The sequence below is a fragment of the Nipponia nippon genome, unplaced genomic scaffold (assembly GCF_047370975.1).
Source record: "Nipponia nippon isolate SJK-2023a ecotype South Korea unplaced genomic scaffold, ASM4737097v1 scaffold_16, whole genome shotgun sequence".
NCBI classification, from domain to species: Eukaryota; Metazoa; Chordata; class Aves; order Pelecaniformes; family Threskiornithidae; genus Nipponia; species Nipponia nippon.
The window spans coordinates 7,318,964-7,340,685 of record NW_028262332.1 but is presented as its reverse complement, the minus strand read 5'-3'; the positions used below and the strand labels follow the sequence as shown (position 1 = coordinate 7,340,685).

Here is a 21,722-nt window from a genome sequence, read left to right as displayed (position 1 = left end):
GGACACAAAGACCACAGCTGTGGGCAGCAACAACCTTGTGCTACCCTGGAGCAGGGAGACAGCAAAAGCAGAGCTGCTCTTGCCCTGCAGCAGGCAGAGGGTGCCCCACCTGCCTGCCAGGAGCTGGTTAAGGGTCCAGCGCTGCTTCTGCTTGGCCCCTGTTTAGCCCTCCCTGCTGCAAACTCCCTTCCCCTGGGAAGCAGGCAAGCTGCATGCCCTCCAGTGAGCAGCTCTCTGCCTGGCTTCACCGCGATTCATCTCTGCACCTCTGCGACCACAGCACGTGAGCATTGTGCTGCGGGGTGCTGTGCAGCAGGACCAGCTTCCAGCATGCATGCAACAGCCTCTGTCACCTCCTGGGGCAGGAGGGACTGCTGGTGTTACAGCTTTGGTACATTACATACTTGATAAGCTGTCCCTCCCCAGTACGCTGTGCTGCAGTGGGGAAGGAGGGATGGAGGGATGTGTCTAGCACGGAGGAGATCTGTGATGGTTCTTCGGTTGCTCCATGGTGAGAGGCCAACCCTGTGATGGCTCCATATCCTTCACAGAAACATCGGTGGTCCCTGGTAGCTGGTTGTCCCCCTGCCCCAAGGACGGAACTGGTGGCTGAAGTCATGCTGCAGAGCGCTCGGGACACTGAGCCTGAACTGGTGCAGATAAGGACCTGGGGTGTGATACGGTATGGAGGGCAGCGTGAGGAGCAGCGGGAGGGATCGATGCTGGTGAACGCAGGGGATCCTTCGCTCTGCCATTCCCTGTGCGGGGGACACGGAAGTGATGGGGCAGTGGCCAGGGACCTGTCACTGCCACTTCGAGCAGCCCTCAGGGAGGCTCCGCAAAATGTCCTCCAGGTTCTGCTTGTCAGCCTGGATCTCAGCCAAGTCGTTCTCAAACGCCTGGATCTTCTCCTGCTGCCGTGCTGCCTCCTGCTGCAGCAGGCTGAGCTGGCTGGCCAGCGTGCCCGGCGTGGCCAGGCGCAACCACAGCCGCTCCAGCTGCAGCCGCCCAGTGCTCAGCACTGCCTCCGTCTGCGCAGCCTGCTCCAGGTTGCCTGGGCAAGGGGAGAGGACATGGATCAGAGGCAGAGAGCCGGGCAGGAGAGGCTCTGACATGCACCCTCAGCACCAGGCAAACTGGAGGGAGTGGGTGCAGCGGGGCATGGAGGCATTGCAGCTTCCCAGTGATCACAGATAAGCGAATAGCACTGTGGCTCGGGGGAGGGCCTGGGCATGTCTTTCTCTTACAGATGGGTGATGATTTCCACCCCTTTGCAAAACTTCTTGGACGCAGGAGTCCTGGAGTGCTCAGAAATGTACCCAGATGATCAAAGCAGGAGGAGCTGGAGAAAAACCAACCAGCGACAAGGAGCGAACCCAGCCCAGCACCTCCCTTGGCTCCAAGGGAACTGAGCCCTTGACCCAGCCCTGCTCCTCCTGGAGATGCCAAGGGAGATCAGTGTCCCCACGCCAGGCATGATCACACACATTCAGCAAGCCCCAGTTCATTCTGCACGAGGGCTTTCCTCAAGACATGAGCCCTCAAGAAGCTTTGCTAAGACCCTGAGTGGTCTCAGCTCAGCCTGGATGGCCAACAAGCAGGAGACCTAGCACTAGTGAGCAGGAGAGCCCCAGGCCCCGACAGCCTGGCCCTTCCCCAGGAGCCTGCACCCCGCTCCCCCCCAGGTCTCACCTAGGCTGCTCAGCAGGTCGTTCAGGGTCTCGATGTCTGAGATGAGCGAGCCCCGGGCTTCCTGGAGACTTTTTGCCATCTCACTCATCGCTGTCCCCACCTTCCAACATAGACAGACACCCAGATCAGGGACATCATTGACCCATGGCTGGACAGGAGAGGGGAGGGGATCCCAGGAACAGCCCCAAAGGACTCCCTGTACAGCAGAGCCCAAAACTTCAGTTGCTCCCTATGCTCTGGGCTGTGGGCAAAGCCCATTCCAGGCTCTGGAGTACACAAGCTGCCTGAGGGGACCTGACTCACCTGGTGTGCTTCCTCCACGTCCCCCCTGAGCTTCTCAGCCAGACGCTCCTGCTGGGACAACTCCCGCCGGGTCTCATTGGCACGCGTGGCAAGCTGGCTGGTGTGTTTGCGGGTCTGCTTGCTCTCCTGCAGCACAGCCTGTGCCCTCTGCAAAGGGATGGAGATGGGGACAGTCACCTGGGGACACACAGGGGGACCGTGGCTGGCTCCCAGGCTGGGGCCCTCGTCGGGTGCACCCCTCCAGTCTGCTCACAGACAAGGGTGGGCTGTGCTGGAGGGGCAGCAGAAGCTGTATTTGGGAGTTCTGTGGCCCTGCCTGCAACAGGCTGGGCTCTGCCTGTGATGGCTGCCAGCCTGGCTGAGCCCCACAATCCAGCACGGGCTCCCCATGCCCCACATCCCTCCGCTCAGACCTTGGCACTCTCCCCAGAGACTTGCTCAGCCTCTCCAGCCGTCCTCTGGGCTGCGGTGGAGATGGACAAGGAGTTTCCTAGCATCTTCTCTGCCTGTTTAATCTTCCTCTGGGCCTCCACCATCGCCCTGTCCCGCACATGTGTCATCCTCCTGCGCAGGGCAGCCTGGCCCTTCCGATGCCCCAGCACCTTCCTCATGCCTGTGGGCACAACCTGGCTGTCACTGAACTTACTCTTTCTCCCCTTGGCATCCAGAGCCAGAGTGATGAGAGCCGAGCTGTGGCCAGAGATGCTCTGGCCGGTGCCTTTTACCTTCCAAGCTGGCCAGGAGGGACTCCGCATCAGAGAGCACGGCTTTTCCACGCGAGACGGCCGAGATGGCTGTGCTGTGGGCAGAGCCAGCCCGGTCCTGCAGCTGGGGAGAGGAGAGCAGGAGTGAGGCTGGGGAGGGGGCGAAAAGCTGCACCCAGCTGGGAAATGTGGAACCCAGCCCGCTCCTGCTTGGTGGGCAAGCTCCTTGGGAGAGCCAGGAGCCCAAGGGGAGATGTCTCCCAAAGCTTCTGCTCCCACCCCCCTGGCTGCAGGCATGGTCCCTCCGGTCGCTGGAGCAGAGGGGCTGGGACTCACCCACCCCGCTGCTCCCTGGGTGGGAGGCAGGAGAGGGATGCACCCGGCATGCCCACAGCTGGAACAGGGGTCCCCAGCACTCATTTTGCAGGGACATCCCATGCAAGCCAGCGGCAATTACCTGCTCGAAGCCATGAGTTCTCTGCAGCTCCTGGCGCAATCTGGCTGCCAGAGCGCGGGATGCCTCAGCAGCCTGCTGAGCCGATGGCTCCTGTGCCTCCACTGCCTGCTCCAGCACTGCCAGGTCCTGTGCCAGGGCTCCAGCCTGCGCTGGCAGCGCCTGCTGCGGGATCAGAGATGCCAAAGGCTCCATGAGAGCATCTCCCAGCCCGGGAGGCAGTGCTGCCCAATAGGTAAAGCTAGGGGTAGGGATGCAAGCAGGAGCCTTAGCTTGGCTGCTGCTCACCTGCCCCAGTGCAGCCACCTGCAGAAGTTTCTTGGCCATGTCTGCATTTGCCTGCTGCATGGCTGCAAAAACTCTCCTGGCCTCCGCTGCCACCTCTGCCACACCAGCACCCAGCTCCTCCTGCGCCCGCTGGATTTCCTCGTACCTACATGGACAGGATGCCACAGTAACCCGGGGCCCTCCAGTCCCTTGAAGGCTGGAGATGATGGTTTGGGACCTGGCCCCGGACACAGACGTAGGGGGAATTGCTGGGGGAAAGGGCATGAAACACCCCCAGCACGCAGCACCCTGGTGCACTGCTTTGCCACACTGTGGTGCAATGGGTTTGTTGGGACTCAGTCATGTCCTTGTTGGGCAGATGCCAAACCACCATGACTGAGTCCTGTAACAGGGACCTGGCCAGAGGCAAGGGGCTGCGGTGCCATGCCTGTCCCCCCTTGCTGCCAGCCCCCCATTTCTGCCAGCCTCTCACCCGGCCTCCAGCTCACGCTGCACCTCCCGCATCGCATTCCCCTCCAGCAGGCTCCGCAGGAGCTCGGAGCTGGCGTTGGAGGCACGCAGTGCTCTTCTGACCACCACCTCCACCTGCGCCGCAGCGTCCTTGTGGCTGCAGGGACAAGGGCACACAGAGAGTTGATATTAGGATTGGCCTCCTGGGCAAGGAGTGGCCATCCCACACCCCAAGCCAGGCAGGCAGCCTCCTCTGTGCATGCCGGGATCCAGACAGGGTCAGGCTCACGCGGACCCTCTGCGATGGAGACTACAAAGCCCAAGCTCAGGGCTCCCGCGTCTCCATCCGTCACTGCAGGTTGTGAGCAGAGAGCCGGGAAGGGAAGGGAAGGAGGGTCCCAGCACAGCAGCTGTGCTGGCTGATGCAGCCCGTGGTGTGCGACTTGCAGGTGTACCTCTCGGCCAGCTCCCGCGCCTCCAGCGCCCGGCGGCTCCAGTTTGTGGGCTGCTGAGGGATTTCCTGGGGAATCTCCTTGAAATGCAAATAGCATCAGTGAGATCCCAGCGGGGAGCAGGGACACCCGGACCCCACCAACCCAGCACCAAGGGCTGGAGGAAGTTTGCAAACAAGAGCGAGCAAGGGAAATAGCTCCTCTTGACTCAGCTGCAAGGAGGGCTATACCCACACAGACCCTGGGCTTTCCCACTCACCTGCGGTGCTGGTCATATCCCACCCCACCAGTCCTGCACACCCCACTGCCCCCCAGGATGACCACCAGCCCCCCCAGGAGCCCGGGGCCAGCGGGAGCCCGCACCATGGTAGCCAGGGTGTCCGCAGCATGCAGGATCTCCCACTGCGCCGACTGTAGCACAGCCCCAATCTCCGATAGCAGGATGCAGGTCTTGGGGGGTCCGTGGCCGGAGCAGCCGGTGACATGGCTAGCGTTGCTGAGACGGCCCTGCGCGGTGCCCAGCGCCCCTGCCAGCCACCCCACCTGCGCCAAGAGGGCAGCCCGGGCACCTGTGGGCAGCACAAGCAGCTGCTCGTTGCCCACGGAGGTGCTCGGGGCTCCCCACTTGCCTGTGGGGCTGCCCCACGGCTGAGCACCCCCTTGTCTGCCTGCTAATGAAAGGGGAATACAGTCCCTCCCAGGTGCTCAGGAGGGACCCAGGGATGCAGCACCCAAAGGGCACCCCATGTGCCGATGCTCAGCCCCCAGTAATGCCTGTCACCAGCGGCTCCAAAACCTCATGGGTGCAAGCATCCCTGGGGTGCTCTGTCCTACACAAAAAGGCATGGCCCCCCTGGTTGTCCTCCCCCTCTCCGTCACGCCATTGCCCATGCTGAGCCCAGCGCTGACCTGGGACCTCCTTGCACCCAGCCAGCATGTCACAGCACCCTGTGGGAGCAGAGGGTCCCCAGAGGGGTGACGTGGGGCTTCCCCCATGGTGGAGGGAAGGGGTGTCCCCCATACCTTGCAGGAGGTGAGGGCTGGGCAGCCCGTCTCCCCGGGGTGCGTCTCCCAGCATGAGGGACTGGTCTGGGTGGGTGTCGCAGCCTGGTTTTTGCAGCCATTCCTCCATCTCCTGCAGCCTGGCCTTCAGCCGGTCAGCCTGCAGGTGAAGTGCGGAGGGACATGGGGAGACAGTGAGACAGCGCAGGGGCCAGGGGGCTGCGCCCACCTCTGCAGGGCATGGACTGTACCTTGTCCTTCACCAGCCCATAGCAGGCAGGACACTGCTGGCAGCGGGAGCTTGGTGGGTCAGGGAAGAAGTTGGCCTGGCACCGGTCGCACTTGTAGCCCACGAAGCCGGGGCGGCAGAGGCAGGTGCTGTTCTCATGGCACTGCGGGGTGATGGAGCCCAGCGGGGAGCAGTTGCAGGCTGCAACAGTGGCAGAAAGGCACCATGCCGCAGCTGCCAGCCCCGGTTTAGGGACCGAGGCGCGGTCCCCATCCCCGTTACCTCGGCAGCCCCTGGCTGAGAAGCCGAAGAAGCCGTGGTGGCATCGGTCGCATTGCTTCCCTGCTATACCGGGCTGGCAGGAGCACTGCCCCGTCAGCGCGTGGCACCCGCTCTCCCGTGACCCCATCAAGTGGCACTCGCAGCTGGCACCGAGAGGTGGAAGGTGATGAGTGAGCAATGGATGCAAAGAGCAGAGACCAGAGCCGGTGATGCAGAGCCACCGCTGTCCCCTTGCAGCCCCATGCCATGCCCCACATACCTCTTGCAGCCCACGACGGGCTGCAGGCCATAGTAGCCGGGCTGGCAGAGCCCACAGGCTCTGCCCGTCACGTGCGGGAGGCAGTGGCACTGGCCTGTGCTGGGATCGCAGCCCTCCAGCCCCGGGACGGAGCCATTGGGGTTGCAATTACAAGCTACGGGAGACAAAATACTGCTTACATCCCGGAATGGGGCTGGTGGATGGGGCAGCAGGAATAGGGCGCCGGGGCTGAGCCCCTCACAATGTGGAGGGCCACATCCTCCCCATCAAACAGGGCTCCAAGAGTCTGAGCCCCTGCAGACTGGGGTATCTCCAGGGAAGGACGGCAGCAGGGAGAGGGAGCAAAGGCCATTCCTGAGCATTTGGGGCCAACCCGGACCATCCATCAGCCCTTAAACCCACTGGGCATCCCCTTTCCACCCTCTGTCTCCACCGCTGGGAGGATTTTGGCTGCAGTGGGACCCGGGGGAGCAGAGCCGACCCCCAGGGCCGACCCCCAAGGCCATACGTACGCGCACACTTCCCGGTGGGGTTGGGAGCCAGCACGTCCCCGTAGAAGCCCGGCCGACACCTCTCGCAGTGCTCGCCCGTCGTGTTGTACAGGCAGCGCAGGCACCGGCCGGACACGGGGTCACAGTTCCCCACGGCATTGAGATCCACGTTCCCATGACACTGGCAGGGGGTGCAGGGATGCACAGGACCCCTCTGCCCCAGGGGGTCCCCAAAAAACCCATCGTCGCAGAGCTCACAGCGTTTTCCTGGGGAAGGAGAAAAGGTGGGGAGGGTCCAGCCTTGCCGGCGCTGCCCATGGCCCCCTCGCCTGCCCACCCCCAGCCTCACCTCTCTGCCCTGAGGGGCACTGGGTGCAGACCACCTCCCCGCTGCCGGGCACCTCAGTGCAGGGCGAGCGGCCAGGACAGGGGCACGGCTTGCAGTCATCAAAGCGCCCTGTGAAGGGGTTGCCGTAAAACCCGGGGCTGCAGCGCTCGCAGGAGGGACCTTCTGTATTGTGCAAGCACTGGCAGTGCCCTGCAAGGAGGAAAACGGAGCTGAGGGTCTGCAAAAACCCAGCCCCGAAAAACAGCAGGGACTGCGGGAGGGATGGAGAGCTGAGTGCTGAGCGTGGCACACCGCAGGTGCCAAGAGGGATGCACAGCTCCAGCCAAGGAATCACGCTGGGATTGCACGTCTCCAACCAGGACTCGGAACATTTTCCCTCCCTGCCCCGTCCTTGCTCAAGGCAGAAGGTTTTGGAGAGGATGCCGGTGTTCCAATGCCAGCCCCACGCTCCCCCGCGATGCGGGGACGAGGCGGCGCTGGCGCACGCAGACAGCACCATCAACATGCACGGAGTCTGTCGGCGCCTGCGATAATCGACAACACATTTCTCAGCGACGGGGAGCGTCGTTTCCAGCCTGTCATGGAAAACACAAGCAGCCGGCCGGCACCCCGCGGGGAGCGAGCGTCTCCTCGCGAGCTGAGCCGGTGAGTCACAGCCTTCCGAAATCAGGTAGGAGGAGGAGGAGGAGGAAGGATGCTCAAGGAACCCCCCACCTCCAGGCAGATGCTCTGCTTGACTGGAGAGAGAGAAGGAGCCAGGGGGAGGACTTTTCCCCGTGATTTATGGGGTTGGGTCATACCAGGCGGGTTGCGCAGGAGGGAATGGGCGTTTTTCCATTTTGCCCACATCCAGGCGGAGCCGGACGATGGAAAAGAAAGGAAAAGCGGATGGCAGGAAGGAGTGGAAAAATAAACGAAAGGAAGTGTGCGGGCTGGCTCGGGCTGGCAGCGCCTGGGCCAGGACATCAAAAGCCTGGCGCCATCCCTGGGGATTGTGCAGTTGGTGGTGCCAGCCCCAGCTCTGCAAGATGAGGGGTGAGTTTGCAGAGCTGCTGCTGCATTTCTGCTGGCAGAGAAGGGGCACTTGCTGAGCACAACGCCTCTTCCAGCCTTTCCATCCTGGCCATGCACTATCGTCGCTCCTCACTCAGGGGAGCCAGCCAGCCAGGAGCCCCAGGGGCTCCGTCCGGGTACCAAATGCATCATCTTATTTCCAAGCTCTTTTCAGCGCCGATTGGAGCTGCTGCTTTCTGCAGGGGTGGATGGGGAGCAAGGCAGCATCCCACGAGCCCCTCGTGGCTCTGATCTGCCTTTCCTCAGGGCTGACAGCAGCAAGGCTGGTGCTGAATTCGCAGCCACCTCAAGCTCCAGGGCAGCGGTTTGCAATCCTGCCCCTCTTCCCCAACCAAGGCCATCCAGACACTTTGCCTGGCAGGAGAGGGGAGACCCAACACCCCACGAACCACCCCAGACACAGCCATGCTGCCCTGAAGACTTTGCTTTTGCTTTTTCCTCCCTTCACGCCACAGTCCCTGCTGCAGTCATGCGCCTCTGAGCTTGATCTGGAGGCAGAGCAGGGCTTGGGCTGGCAGCACAAGAGCCGGCTCCTCCAGTGCCTTCCCGCAAGCCTGGCACCGCTGTATTTTCCTGCTCTTTTACTTGTTTCTCTGCTCAGATTTGCCCCCAGTTTGCAGGCACCAGGGCTGCGCCCAGTCCTGCTCCGCTCCTCGGGCACCGACGCTGCCTGCGGGACCCATCCTGGCAAAACCCTCTGCCTCTCTCCTGCCCTGACCCCTGCCCCACTGAGGACCAGCACCTTTCCTTCCTCCTCCTTTAAGATCATAAAATTACCATGAAAGATGCCCCTCTTATTATAAACTACCACTGTTACTGCAGTTCGCTAATTCTCTCTCTCTGTGGTTATGAACCCAGGCCCTATAACCAGCCAAGCAATTCAACTTGCAAGTTTTGGGTACCACAACCTCACGGATAGTTTCTGGCATCGCTCAGAAACAAGCAAAAAGACATGAATTTGTCACCCGTCCACACAGCGATGGGGCGAGCGGAAGGGCCGGGGGGTGCAAACCTGTGAGGGGGTGGCAGTCCCCGTGCTGGTTGCAGTCGCAGGGCACGCAGCTGACGAAGGGGCCGCCGAAGGGGATCTCCCGCTTGAAGCCAGGCGCGCAGGAGTGGCAGAACTGCCCGGCGTAGCCCGGGGGGCACGCGCACTCCTCCACCCAGCCCGCCCGCACCCCCGGCCCGGGGCGAGCGGACGTGAGCTGGACCTTGCTCAGGGACAGCCTGCCTGCGAGAGGGGAGAGCAGCGTGAGAATGGGATGGCATATCCCCCAGCCCTGCTCTCTCCATCCTGACTGGAAATGCTCCAGAAAGGTGTAGGAGACTCCAAAATACCTCCTGGAGAGCCCTGGGTGTTCACAGAGAGGAGCCAGCCCCTGCCCCAACACCCCCCCTGCAATGCCTCTCATCCCTGAGAGCCTGATGCTGCTTCCATGTCCCCAGCCCCATCCCAGCTTGGTCCCCGTGGGATGTTGCATGGAGCCACCCACCTTGCACAGGGCCGTGGCTCACACGGAGGCGGAGGGTGGTCAGGTTGGAGAGCAGGCGCTGGAAGCTGAAGGCTGACAGCGAAGGCTCCGTACCCTCCTCTGCCTCGTGCAGCCTGTTGGAGGAGGAGTGTGGGAGGAAGGACAGGGCCAGCCTGACAGCCATGCACAACAGGACAGCTCAGCTCCCCAGCCAGGACCCGGGCACAGCGATGGGAGCACAGTTAAATCCCTGAGGGGGGCAGGGAGCGGGGCTGAACCCCACAGCACAGGGCAGCCCAGGCAAGATCAGACATGCTGTGTCCCAAACCCAGCCAAGATTCCCCAAAGTGCCATGGCAGGTACCTGAAGGTGACAGCCTGCTTTCCGCGCTGGGGCTGGCTCTCGCTACTGGACATGGTGATCTCCAGCCCCTCGCCCTTCAGCACCAGCTGGACTCGGAGCAGGGGCACCCCTGTCTCCATCCCCGTCCCGTTCCCCTCCGCTCCCAGCAGCAGGGACAGGAGCTGCCCATAACTGAGACGCTGGTTCTGCAGAAACTTCTCTGAAAGGAGAAAGAGAAGGAAAGTCTGTAGGACATGGATGCACCAACTTTTCTGGGGATCCCAGCACAGTCCTTTTCCCACCAGCATCACCAGGAGCCATGGTCACCCTCCTAGAGCAGGGCCAGCTCCAACCTGCCCTCCCAGGGTCCCGGTCCACCGCTCCAATCCCCCCCATTGCCTCGTGTTACTGAAACATGCTCAGGTCTGGGATGGAGCCCAGTGCCTCACGCACCAGCGTAGAAGTGGGATGTCCTACGAGAGCACCGGGGGGGGTCCCCATGGCAGAGCAGGACCCCAGGGAGCTGGCACGCATGATACCTGGTGCAAGAAAATCCACCGGCTCCTCTCCGTCCCACTCGGTGACAATCTTCCCATCAGCCCAACGCAGAGGCAAGTCCGTGGTGCCCGGAGCTGCGGCAGCCCAGCCCTCCAGCCCTGCGTGATGGCACACAGCGGCGCTGCACGGGCGAAGGGAGCAGCGAGTCCCTGCCAGCCCAGCACCAGCGGGGTGCTGCTTTCGGGGGCTCTGTCCCTCCTCCCCAGACTCTCCAGGGTCTTGTAAGGGGCCAGTGCTTTGTAACACCCTGCTCTGCTCAGGCTCTGTGCTCTCAGGCGCCAGAGAGTGGCCCTAGCCACCCCCCAATCTGTTTATTTTCTTAGATTTGGAGGAAATTATTATCTTTAAACTTTTGCCCCCCTGCCTGTGCTGCAGTTCCAACATTACTGTGGGCTGGAGAGCGCAGGAAGCCCAGGAAAAGACGGGGCGTAATTGCATTAAGATGGTTTCCTTCGGAAATCAGTTAAACTCCCCCCCACTCCCCAGGGTTAGTTATTTCTTCCAGCCCTGGGTGCCTGCAGGATGAACACTTGGAAATCTCTCCCCGGCTATTGAGTGGGCTGCACTCGATTATCAAATCATCCCAAATTTGGAGCCTTTCACCCAGCACAGGAAAAGTCCAGCTGATCCAGCTCAGCTGCAGGTTGGGGAGCACTTTGGGGAGCGGGGCTGTAGGATGGGGGGTGGCCGTGCCCTGCCCTGTGCTGCCCAGCCGCGCTGAGCCTCTTGCAACCCAGCCCAGGGCTCTGCCAAATCTGTCCCTAAAGGAGCAGCCCCAAATTGGCAGCACGAAGGGTGGAAAAAAGATACGGTTTAAAGCCTGGCTCTGTTTCAAGGCCATGGAAGACATTACAGCAGTACAGCAATTGGCAGCGTGGTTTAAAGGCAATCAGGATAAACCCGCGCCTGGCGTCTTTGCCTCCATCTGCTCGCTGGCGTGTGCACCCTGTTGGGGTGCAGGCAAGGCAGAGAGCCGGGCTGCCTGCGATGGGTGCCCGCACCCTGCCGGGGCGCAGGCGGGGGTCCCAGCGAGCGGGGGCTGCAGCGGGGGCCGCGGTGTACCCGCAGCCAGGGCTGCACACGTCGAGCTGTGCGGCAGATGGCAGGGTTTCCCCAAACATCCCGCACACATCCAGCCCTGCCACGCACAGCCCTGGCTGCAGCTGGGCAAGAGCATCCCATCCCACTCCCCCGGCCCCCATCTGCGCTGCCCTGTCCCAGCTGAGGATGGGGAGAGGAGGGAACAAGGGAGGAAGTTCCCACCAGGCTCCATCCTTTTAATCTTTCTTTTAGTTTTTAATCTTTCTGAGCTGATTTTTAGTGCTCCTCCAGTCCCTGGTGTGGTGGGATGGCCGTGCCCGGCCCCACAGCCCTCCCTGAGCCATGCACAGCCCCGGGAGCAGGTCAGCATGGAAGGATGCCACGGGGAGCCAGGGAGAGCCCATCCCCACGGAACTGGGGGCAAAAGCAGAGGTTTAACAGCAAAATAGGGGTGAGCCAGAGAAATCACCCTCAGCCATCACCACCAGTCAGCCCCACAGGGGGATGCTCAGCCCCAGAGCAGGATGCTCAGCCCCACGGGGGGATGCTCAGCCCCAGAGCAGGACACAGCCTCAAAGGGGGATGCTCAGCCCCAGCCTTCCCAAACCGCCAGAGTTTTTTGGCTGGAGTTGGGGCAGCTGTGCCCTCCGTTTCACCTGGGGCTAAGGGGGTCCATACCTTGGCTGAAGTCAGAGCGGACGTGAGTCACCTCGTAGCCATCTGCTGCCGTGCAGGCGGTGGAGTGGCCATAGCAGAAGCAGCTGGTGCAGCCGGCAGGGTTGTGGGGCTGCAGGTTAAACCAGCCTGGCTGGCATCTGGGCATGGGGAGGAAACAGGAGCACATGGCATGGGGCAGGCAGAGCCGAGGGGGACACTGGTGGCAGGTCTGAGTGAGCCCAGTCCCAGTGGTCCAGAGAGACGCAGCCCCACAGCCTCGCCAGCCAGCCATGGCCTCTGCAGGGAGCAACCCCACAGGATTCCCATGGCAAAGCCCCTGCAAGGGCTCATGTGCAGGGGCTGGGGAAGCAGCAATGCCCCGCGGGAGCGAAGATGCCTGCCTTGCACTGAGCACCAAGCCCTGGCATTGATCCCAGCCAGGAAAGGGGCCGTGGTCTCATCCCCGTCCCACGGTGCTTACCTGTTGCACAAGTGTCCCTCCACCCTCTCCTTGCAGGTGCAATGCCCCGTGTTGGGGTCGCAGGTGCCCACGCTGCCTGCGGGGTCACAGGCGCAGGGTCTGGATGGGGCGAGATGAAGGTACGAGGTGAGCCCCAGTCCCATCCCGCTGCTCCTGCCTGGGGCCGGGCTCCTCCTCACCTGCAGCCGCCTTCGCTGAGGCTGTGGTAGCCGTCCTTGCAGCGCTCGCACTTCCAGCCTGTCACATTGGCTTTGCAGAGGCAGGTCCCTGAGCTGTCGCACTGGGGCTGCAGGGAGCCTGCGGGGACCCCGGCCAGCCCTGAGGCTCAACTCCAGCCGGGGAGAGACACAGGGAGGAGATGGGGAGACCCCAGGCAAGGGAGGACCAACCAAAACCATCCCTCCCAGCTGAGCCCTGGCTAGGGCAGAGGTTTTACACCGGAGCCCGGCTCGGCGCAGCCCCACACACCTGCGGGGTGGCAGTGGCAGGGCTGGCAGGCCGCCCGTGGCTCCCAGCGGTAGTGGTTCTGCCGGCAGCGCTCGCAGTGGGGCCCAGCCGTGTTGTCACGGCAGTTACGGCAGTGGCCCCCGTGCCCGCTGCGGCGGTACAGCTCCCAGTCGTAGAAGCACTCCTCTGAGCGGCCGCTGCAGTTGCAAGCTGGAGGGGGCAGGAAGGGTGGTCGGCTGCAGCTCAGTGGCACCTGGGGGGCACAAGGCTCACCCAGGGGTTAAAGCAGCCTCCTGGGGGGCTGGATGAGCCAGAATGGCTGCTTGGCTCAGCAGCGGGAGCTTTTGGCAATGCCTCTGCCATTGGGAGCGGAGGTGGGTGCAGCACCGCGCATGGAGCAGACGGCTGCACTCATGGGGTAAGGAAATGTCGGGGGATCTTCAGGGTGATGCTGTGAAGGGGGGCCCTGAGATTTAAATCCTCCCTCCCTGCCCAGAGCAGCCTTGCAAAATGGAGCAGGGACTTGCGACCTGTGGAGGGGCAGGAGCTGCTGGACAAGCCGATGCAGCACCAGCGGAGCCCATCGGGGCCGGCCGCACACCGTGATCACGGAGCCAGCCCAGGCGATACTCACGGAGACATTCGTTGGCAGCCTCGGCAGTGCCGCGAGCCCAGGGCCGGTCCTGGTAGAAGGGCTGGCAGCGCTCGCAGTCGATGCCGGCCGTGTTGTGCTGGCACATGCAGACCAGCTGCCCAGCCTCGTCCGGCGCGCACTCGCTGGCGTGGCCATTGCATTTGCACCTGCAGCAAGACGAACCGCTCTGAGCACCGGCGTTGGCAGCAGCCAGCAGCGGGATGGTGCCCAGGCTGTGCAGCGTGTGGCCCTGCTGCTGGGCTGGCTCGCCTGGGGCAGCCGTGGGACAAGGAGCGGGGCAGAAAGCAGCTCGGGCTGTGCCGGCATCAAGGCCGCCCGCTGTGTCCCCAAGGCGCTCCCGGCCCGACCAGCTGGGAGGTCACACGCTGAGGGTGGCCTGTGCGAGATGCTAACCAGCTCCAGCTGCTGGGGCCCGGGGGGGCTGAGACGACAGTGACGGGGGCTGCTGGCCGGCTGGGAGCAGCCCGGCCCCGCTGCCTGGGGGGAAGCAGCTCTCACCGGGATGGAGAGGTTTCCCACTCCCCCCAGCCTGGGAAGGGCACATGCAGCACAGCCCACGGGCAGCACCAAGTGGGTGCCACTGATGTCTCTGTCCCACATCAGCTCCCCCATCCCGCTGGCAGCTGCCCTGGCTCCTTGGGCCATGGCCATGCCAACGCCAAGGTTCTCCACCAGCCTCCGCGACCAGGGGACATCTCTCTGCTGGCACCCCAGGACCCCTCTTTTGCTGTGCCCAGGGACCAGGCAGGGTCACAGGAGGAGCAACACGAGCCCCACTGCCGTTAAAAGCCATGGGGCTGGGAGGAGGCAGGGCAAATACAGCTGGTAGCAAACGGAGAGGGCTTGTGGGGAAAAGATCTCCTTTGTGCACAACTCAGAGGGTTCCAGGTTTCATCACCCGACTCTGCACTGCCAGCTCTGGTTTACATGTGGAGAAAGCCACATCTGAGCTGTTTCCCCAAAACCGCAATTCAAACAAGACCGTGGTGCGGAGCAGCTGCCCCAGCCCCACGGCCCCGGGAAGGTCTCCCCGCTCCTGCCCTCACCCCGGCCCGGCTGCCCCTTACCTGCCGCCGACAGAGAAGTCGGAGATGGCGTAGTAGTACGACTGCAGCACCTTGGGGTCCTTGAAGATGTCATCCCCGAATGTGTTGAGCCGGTTCAAGGAGATGAGCAGGTCAGTGACAGTCACCCATTCCTGCAGGGGACACAGGGAAGATGCCTTGGTGAGGGCTCTGGGCCACCAGCTCCTCACCCTGACCGGGATGCATCCTGCACCTTTCCTACGGGGGTGCAGGGCATCACAGGCGCTTTTACCCCGGGTGGCTGCATCAGTGCACCCTGTCCTGGGGGACCATGCACCCACACCCCTCCCGCCCTGATGGCACCTGCAGCGCGGGGCTCCCGTCGAAATTGTAGGCACTGGGCCGTCCCTCGAGGGTGGAGAAGGCCACGTTGCCCCCGCTGAGCGGGGAGATGTCGCTGAATTCATCGGTGCAGAAGGCCACTTGCTCGTCCTCCCCCGGCCGCAGGTAGTGCCGCTGCCGCTTCCCGTAGGTCTTCTCGCAGGACGCGCTGTAGTACTGGAAGGGCACCCAGGGTCCCTCGGCGCGGCTGCGCTTGTAGATGGCAAAACTCTCAGGACGACTGGTGTGAAACTTCAGCCGCACGTAGGTTATCTCGTAGGCTTTGCCTGGGGACAGACCAGCCATGCTGTCACCCTCTCCTGGCTGCCCAATGGGCACCACAGCCTGCGCCAGGGCTGAAATTATCCCAGTGCCCCGTCCTGCATGGCGGCCAGCATCCCCCTGCTCGCCCCGTGGACACCGTCCCCCTCTCCCTGCCGCAGCTAAAAGAGGAGTGTTTTCACACAAAGCAGAAATCACCATCCAGCCGCCCTGAACCAGCTCCACCTTGCTGCAGCCCAAACCCCATCTGCCCCAAACTGGCTCTCGCCCCATTGCAGCTGCCCACGCATTGCATGGATGCACCAGGAGGGTTGCACGGGCAAGGAGCCACTGCAAAGCCAGGCTCTAACCAACAGCTGGGGGGGAAGAATTAGGCCCACGACACTGAGCAGCGGTGCCCCAGGGATGGGGAGGTGGAAAGGGTCAAGGCTGGTCTCTTCCCAGGGAGCCGCGTGCCAGGACCCGGCAGCACCACCGTCTTTGCCGGGATGAAGACAAAGAGAGGCCACCAATCCCTGGGGCGGCTGGCACAGCTCTGAAAGCGCTTGAAAGAATTAGCAAAAAGGGGAAAAGAAAACACCAAAGTGAACATCAGAACCGCTTAATTGCCAGAGATGAAGGACCAGCTCAAAGACTGGATTGCTCCATAACAGCACCGCTCCTGACAGCACAAAACAATTAGCTGCAAGGTTTTGGCTTTATTTGAAAAAATAATGAGTTGGGAATGTTAAAGGGGTTATTCCGGGACTAGGAAAACAAGCCTTTAATTGGGCCCATATGAATACTGTCGCATATGTGCTGTGACTTTGCTGCGGGGGAGCCAAGGCAGCCCAGCTACCGGCGCTGGGAAAAGCAGCTGCCTCCCATCAGGGATGCAGGGAGCACCCGGCCGAGCACCCGGAGCGGGGAGACAGACCCACTCGCAGCCCACGCAGAGATGACAGGGGCCAAGAAGGGGCTGCAACTGGGCTGTCCCACCACCGCCGCGCTCCCCTGTGCCTCCCCCCAAATTTATCTCCCTCCGGGACCCCTCCGTGCTGGCGGCAGCAGGGGTTCCCCTGCCCTGCACCCTGTGTCGGGGAGATGCCTGGCAGGCGCCGGTTCCCAGACAGCACGGTCCCGGTGGGGACGTCTACCAAAACAGCGAGGTCTTGGCCATCACCTCCCGGAGCAGTTTCCTCTGGGAGAGGAAGGGAGCTCAGCGCTGTGTCAATAAACAGCCCCTGCCCCAAGCGGCCCCACGCAAGGGGAGGGGGCAGCTGGGCTGGGGGAGCCTGAGTGGTGCCGCCAGCTGGGATGGAGGAGACTCGCTGCCGTGGGGAATCATCCCGAGGGAACGCGTGCTTTTCCCAGACAGGCCTTTTAATCAGCCAAATTCTGCTTCAAAAAAATAAATCCAGAAAATAACCCAGGCTGGTTGTGTGCCCTTTCCTGCTCGGGAAGGTGTGACGTGTCCCAAAGCCAGGTGTGCCATGAGATGGGGACATGGGGTGGGCATGCAGGCGGCTGAGGGTGATGGCACCAGGACCCCTGGGATGCTCTCCCAGCTGTGCTGTCCTCCGAACAATGAATTCACCCACCTCCCACAGAGCCCAAACTGCAGCTTGTACCACGCCAGGGGCTCCAGGCGGAGGAATTTGGAGAGGAGAGAGGAGCGTGCAGCACAGTCACATCACCTACTGTCCCCAGCCACCTCCGGCCCCCCCAAACCTCAGCTCCAGCAGCCTGCCGCAGGCTCACATCCCACAGGAAAATCAGAGTCAAGAGTCGCAGATGCAGATAGTGCCTGATCTAGACACTGGCGGGAGCCGCTGGCATTCAGAGAGCTACCCGAGGAGCCCTGTTGCCTTTGCAAGCCCACAGATATTTTGGGTTCCTCCCTGACGTCCGACAAGGTAAATGCAATGGCCACAGACACTCAGAATTATCGATCCGCTCCGAGCCTGATGCACTGTAATGGCATGGCTGAAACCTCACAGAGAAGAAAGATTTAAAGGAAGATAATCTAATTAACACCAATCAACAGCATACAGGTAAACACAGGTCTTGTCCAACTCATTCAATAGTTTATTTAATAAGCTCCCCAGGTAACCACACTGAAGAAACTACAGGACATCTGACTCGGAACTGCGCAAGATGAGCAGGCTGGCAGGGACACACTACGTGGGTTAAAAATCCCAATTACTTGGTGGAGCTCACGAGCGGGGACTCGTCCTGGGTCGTGTCCTGGGGGGCTGCAGAGGCCTGTGGGGCTTTTTCTCCATAACTCAAAGTGAAAGCATTAAGGTAGCAATAAAAAAGTCTGCAGCTGGGACAAGAACAGGGCCCAACAGCTATGGGAAAGGTCAGACAGCAATGCACGGGGCACCAAAATGGCACTTTTTACCGTGGCAAAACATACAAGCCATGCAGGAACAAGGGTACGTTGGCAGAGGGGTGCTCCAGCTCAGGAAGGGATGCAGGGACCGGGGGTGAAGATGAGCTTGGTGCAGCATTATGGCCTTGGATGTGTTAATGGGAGACAGACACAAGCAGGGCAGTCACAGGGACTGGACAAGACTCCACTGGAAACCCGGGCGCGGGGTCCAGCAGGGTCTGCAGAAGAGCTGGGGAAGAGCCAGGAGAAAGGCAGAGACTGGGAAGCAAGCCCCAAGGCTCGGGGAGCTCGGGCTGGGGCAAGGGGCCGCTGCAGACATCAGTGTGCTGGGAGCCCACACATATCCATGGGCCAGGTCAGGACTGGTGGCCACAAACTTGCCTGGCCATCCCAGAGACGGCCACCAGCTTCTTGTGCCAGAGACTGAAAGGAAGAAAATGCAGGTTGGAAGTCACCTGCAGCAAGGGGGACCGGCCACCAGAGGAACCGGCAGCAGCTTGTTCAGCCATGCAGGTTGCATTCAGGTTGTCTACGCTCCAGGTCAAACACGAAGGAATTTGGGGCGATCTGACAGCCTGTGTTAGATGGGCGAGGGGCCGGCAGATCCCCTCCCATGGGGCTGGCAGGAGCAGGGAGCGGGGCTGGCAGGCTCCTCCAGCATCGCTTCTCATGCCCGGTGGGGAGCCCAGCCCCAGCCCTGGATGAGGACCAGATGTCTGCCCGCTCGCAGGGGGCTGGGAAAGCGGTGACCTCCACCAGCCAGGCAGCTCCCGCATCCCCGCCAGAGCATGCACAGACCCTCCACCGTCACCCCGACTCCAGCCGCCGGGTCCCACCAGCACGGCTTGGTGCCACACCGGCACTCGGCTGTCCCCATATTGGCCCCAACTGCAGCCCCTCCGCTACCCCCCTTCACATGCAGATGGCAGGAGACAGCAGAGAATGAAGATTTTACAGCACTGGTCAATAGCCAGGATAGTTTAGATGGCAGGAAAAGGTTAAAAATCCTTTTTAAAATGCCAGGCATGCCCCATGGGTTTAAGTACTCTCCAAGCGGGTGGCTTGCACAATATTTAAAACGTAGAGGGTCCGATCCCAGCTGGGGAAGCCTGCCGGGGCTGCACAGTGTGTGCAGAGCTCTATGCCCGCCCCCCCCCCCCAGTACGTAACGGGCATCCTCAGCAACGCACAGGGGTGAAATGCCGTGGACTTGGTACCCACGGTGCTCACCCCAGTGGCAAGGGTCTCGTGGGGGGGTCTGTGCCTCCCCCCACCTGCCTCCTGCTCCGCAGACTTGCATGATTGGTAGAAAACAGCGCTGGGGGAGCGGGAGAGCAGACGCCCCGGGCACGGCTGGCTGCAAAGTGGCGCAGATGGGCGCAGCCACAGCACCCTCCCCCCGCAAAGGACTGGGGCTCAGCTGATGGATGGGGCAGACCCTCCCCAGGTCTTTTCAGTGATCTACCCGCAGCGTTTCGCAGAGGGCATCTCCCTCCTTGCACCCCCTAAAAGCCCTGGGGAGGGTCCTGTCTTTAACCCAAAAGCAACACCAAGAGCTGCAGGGTGCAGAAGCATCCACCCCCCCCCAACCCATGCACCCAGGTCTTGATGCACGCAGCTCTGGGTTCCCTCACCGGCACCGCGGGGCCTCCCACTGGCACTTACCCAGGTGGAGGGTGATGTTGACGGAGTTGGGGTGCTGGATGCCGAAGGCCATGGACTGGCTCTGCCACCAGGTGCTCTCCTCCTGGCTGTGGAAGTCGGTGAGGAAGGAGGCATTGTGGTGGCGCTGGGGGTCGGTGGCATCGCAGCGGTGGCACAGGGCGCTGGCGTGGCGGGCGCCCATCTGCAGGCAGTAGTCCTCGGGGGGCGAACCGCATGTGTTGGTGGCCTGGGCAACCCGGCCAAAGGCGGCGTTTTCGAAGACGGGCATGCAGCGGCGGGGCTGGCCCTGGGGGTCCTGGCAGGCAGGCGAGCCCCCTGCCCCCAGCCCCAGCCCCAGCAAGGCCAGCAGGCAGAGCCCGGGAGGCTGTGCCATGCCGGGGCTTGCCTGGCCAGACTCTGAGCCTCCTCCGGATGGCATGGTGGGAGCAGGCGGGACGGGACGGGATGGGATGGGACAGGATGGGACGGGTCCCCCTACCCGGTACCTCCTCTCGCTCCGAGGTCCATCTTGTGGAAGCTGCTGGGAATGTCAAAAGCTTCGTGTGTGAGCCTGGGCTGCGGAGTTTGGACTGCCCCCACGCCACCCTGGTCCCCAGGCCACTGGCCCAGGCAGGATGGGGCCCCTCCAGCAGGATGCTCCCTGACCCCATTGCTTCGGGGATGGGGGGGGGTTGCACCTTTGGCTGCACGAATGGAGCTGAGCTCCTCCATTTCTCAGCCCCAGGGATGAGCTCGTGGTGATTCATGCCCCACATGTGGGTTTTTTCCTTAAATTGGTGGGGGTCACCAATTTTCTTGCAGCCCTAAAATCAAAAGGGGGTGGAGGAAAGGCAGACTCAGCACCACCCCAGCACCTTCTTCTCCCTCCACATTGATTTATGGGGACCCCACTGCTCCCCCCCTCACACCAACCTGGCTGGGTCGTGGGACTGTAACACCCTGCAATGCCTCCACACCAGCACCCACAAGCGGGCATCCCATCCCTGCCTGCTGCCATGGGGCAGCCCTGGACCAGGGCGAGGGCACATCCCTGTGGAGGCATCTCCATGAGGTGGCAAAATCAGACCATCACCAAACCTCATTAGCAACCTGTCGAGTAATGCTAATTACAGTCTGTACCAGAGGGGATCCCTTTTGGGACTGTGGCACCCTCCAAATTTGACCCATGGGGACGGAAGGGTGGCAGCAAATGGGGAGATAGGTGGGCTGGCACGGTACCATGCTCCTGGGCAGACCCCGACCTCTGCCAGCCCCGTTCTGCAGTGGGCTGTTTGCAAAAATGGGGTGCACAGGGGACCGCCGCCTCTGCTCCCCACACTGCTCAACTGAGCTGCCCGCAGGAGCCCTGGAAACTTAGCCTTCATTTATAATTTAAGCTCCCTTCCTCCCCTTCCCTTCTACTCTTATTTATTTTATTCTCCTCCGTGCACGCTGCGGGGAGAAAGCACTGGAGGGAAGCTGTGAATCAGAGTCTTCGGCAGTGGCTCCCACAGCAGCACCGTTTCAAAGCCCCATTACCATATATTGACCCGGGCTCTGACAGCCAGAGCCAGCTCCGCTGGGAAGGGCGAATTTCCCAGCACCGAGGAGCTGTGCATCAGCTGCCTGGGAGCGGGCGGCCAGTGGCAAACCCACCGTCAATCTCCAGGGAGAAAGAGAAGGGTTTTCAGCTGAATAATTGCCCTGTGCATCTCCACCACCAATTTTAAAGGGATTTGCGTTCTGCAGGGATGAGGTTTTCCAGGTGTTTTGCTTTCCCCTTGCTACTGAGGCTGCAAGCTCTGGGCAGGAGAGGCTGTCTTGTGTCAAGGGTTTCCCACCTCCTCCTCGGGATGTTACACACACCCAGGAGATTATTTTCCTGCCCGGCTCATGGGATGCACAGAAGATTCGAGCAAAGCTGATGAGAGTATCCCAACTCCACCTCCTCCTCCAGCACAGCCCACCCAGTGTGGGGGGATGGCCCCTGGGGCCAGAGCTTGACAGGAATCAGTGGTGACACCACCATGCCCAGCAGTGGGGATGCTGCAGCCGGTGTGGGAGCAGCACGTCCCCAGACTGATTCAGCTGCACCCCAGGCTGGCCAAACCCCTCGCCAGGTTCCTGCCAGGTGCTGGGCACAAGCCCTTGCCTGCCCAAGGAGATGCCCTACACTTACCGTGCATGGGATGGGTGCTCCAGGCACAATCCAGCCCCGGCTCGTGGCCTGGCACTGTTTCAGGACTGGCTGCTGCTGGCGACTCGGACTGAAGGCCGGCTGGAGAAGCTCAGCTCTCCCACACACAGGCACAGAACAGCAGTTCCCTCCAG

The 21,722-nt window shown here is 62.0% G+C and overlaps 1 protein-coding gene across 3 annotated transcripts; it reads right to left on the bottom strand.

Moving 5' to 3' along the window:
- Nucleotides 1-722: 722 nt before the first annotated feature.
- Nucleotides 723-19,836, bottom strand: LAMC3 (laminin subunit gamma 3). Of its 3 annotated transcripts, none has more exons than XM_087752852.1 (28): nucleotides 19,413-19,836; nucleotides 15,071-15,375; nucleotides 14,750-14,880; nucleotides 13,662-13,828; nucleotides 13,049-13,237; nucleotides 12,760-12,877; nucleotides 12,581-12,679; nucleotides 12,121-12,257; nucleotides 10,383-10,499; nucleotides 9,865-10,063; nucleotides 9,523-9,635; nucleotides 9,042-9,260; nucleotides 6,956-7,144; nucleotides 6,628-6,873; nucleotides 6,116-6,269; nucleotides 5,857-5,999; nucleotides 5,597-5,775; nucleotides 5,367-5,505; nucleotides 4,707-4,912; nucleotides 4,347-4,423; nucleotides 3,914-4,048; nucleotides 3,442-3,586; nucleotides 3,157-3,318; nucleotides 2,721-2,823; nucleotides 2,409-2,608; nucleotides 1,996-2,142; nucleotides 1,693-1,792; nucleotides 723-1,054 (listed from the first exon to the last, which is right to left on the bottom strand). In XM_087752852.1, the coding sequence occupies exons 1-28, from the start codon at nucleotides 19,828-19,830 to the stop codon at nucleotides 804-806; spliced, it is 4,788 nt and encodes a 1,595-aa protein (XP_087608978.1). In that variant the 5' UTR covers nucleotides 19,831-19,836; the 3' UTR covers nucleotides 723-803. The 3 variants fall into 3 exon arrangements, with proteins under 3 accessions (XP_087608978.1, XP_087608979.1, XP_087608980.1); XM_087752853.1 differs by having other exon boundaries at nucleotides 3,157-3,315; XM_087752854.1 differs by having other exon boundaries at nucleotides 12,760-12,829.
- Between the last annotated feature and the right edge of the window lie 1,886 nt (nucleotides 19,837-21,722).

What these genes read in the sequence shown, in the direction of transcription:
- LAMC3 (XM_087752852.1), bottom strand. Translation starts at nt 19,830, where the DNA reads ATGCCATCCGGAGGAGGCTCAGAGTCTGGCCAGGCAAGCCCCGGCATG. An exon ending in CAGCCCTCACCTCCTGCAAG is followed by an intron (nt 4,913 to 5,366) that starts GTATGGGGGACA and finishes TGCTGCCCACAG; the next exon opens with GTGCCCGGGCTGCCCTCTTG. An exon ending in GAACTCATGGCTTCGAGCAG is followed by an intron (nt 2,824 to 3,156) that starts GTAATTGCCGCT and finishes TCCTCTCCCCAG; the next exon opens with CTGCAGGACCGGGCTGGCTC.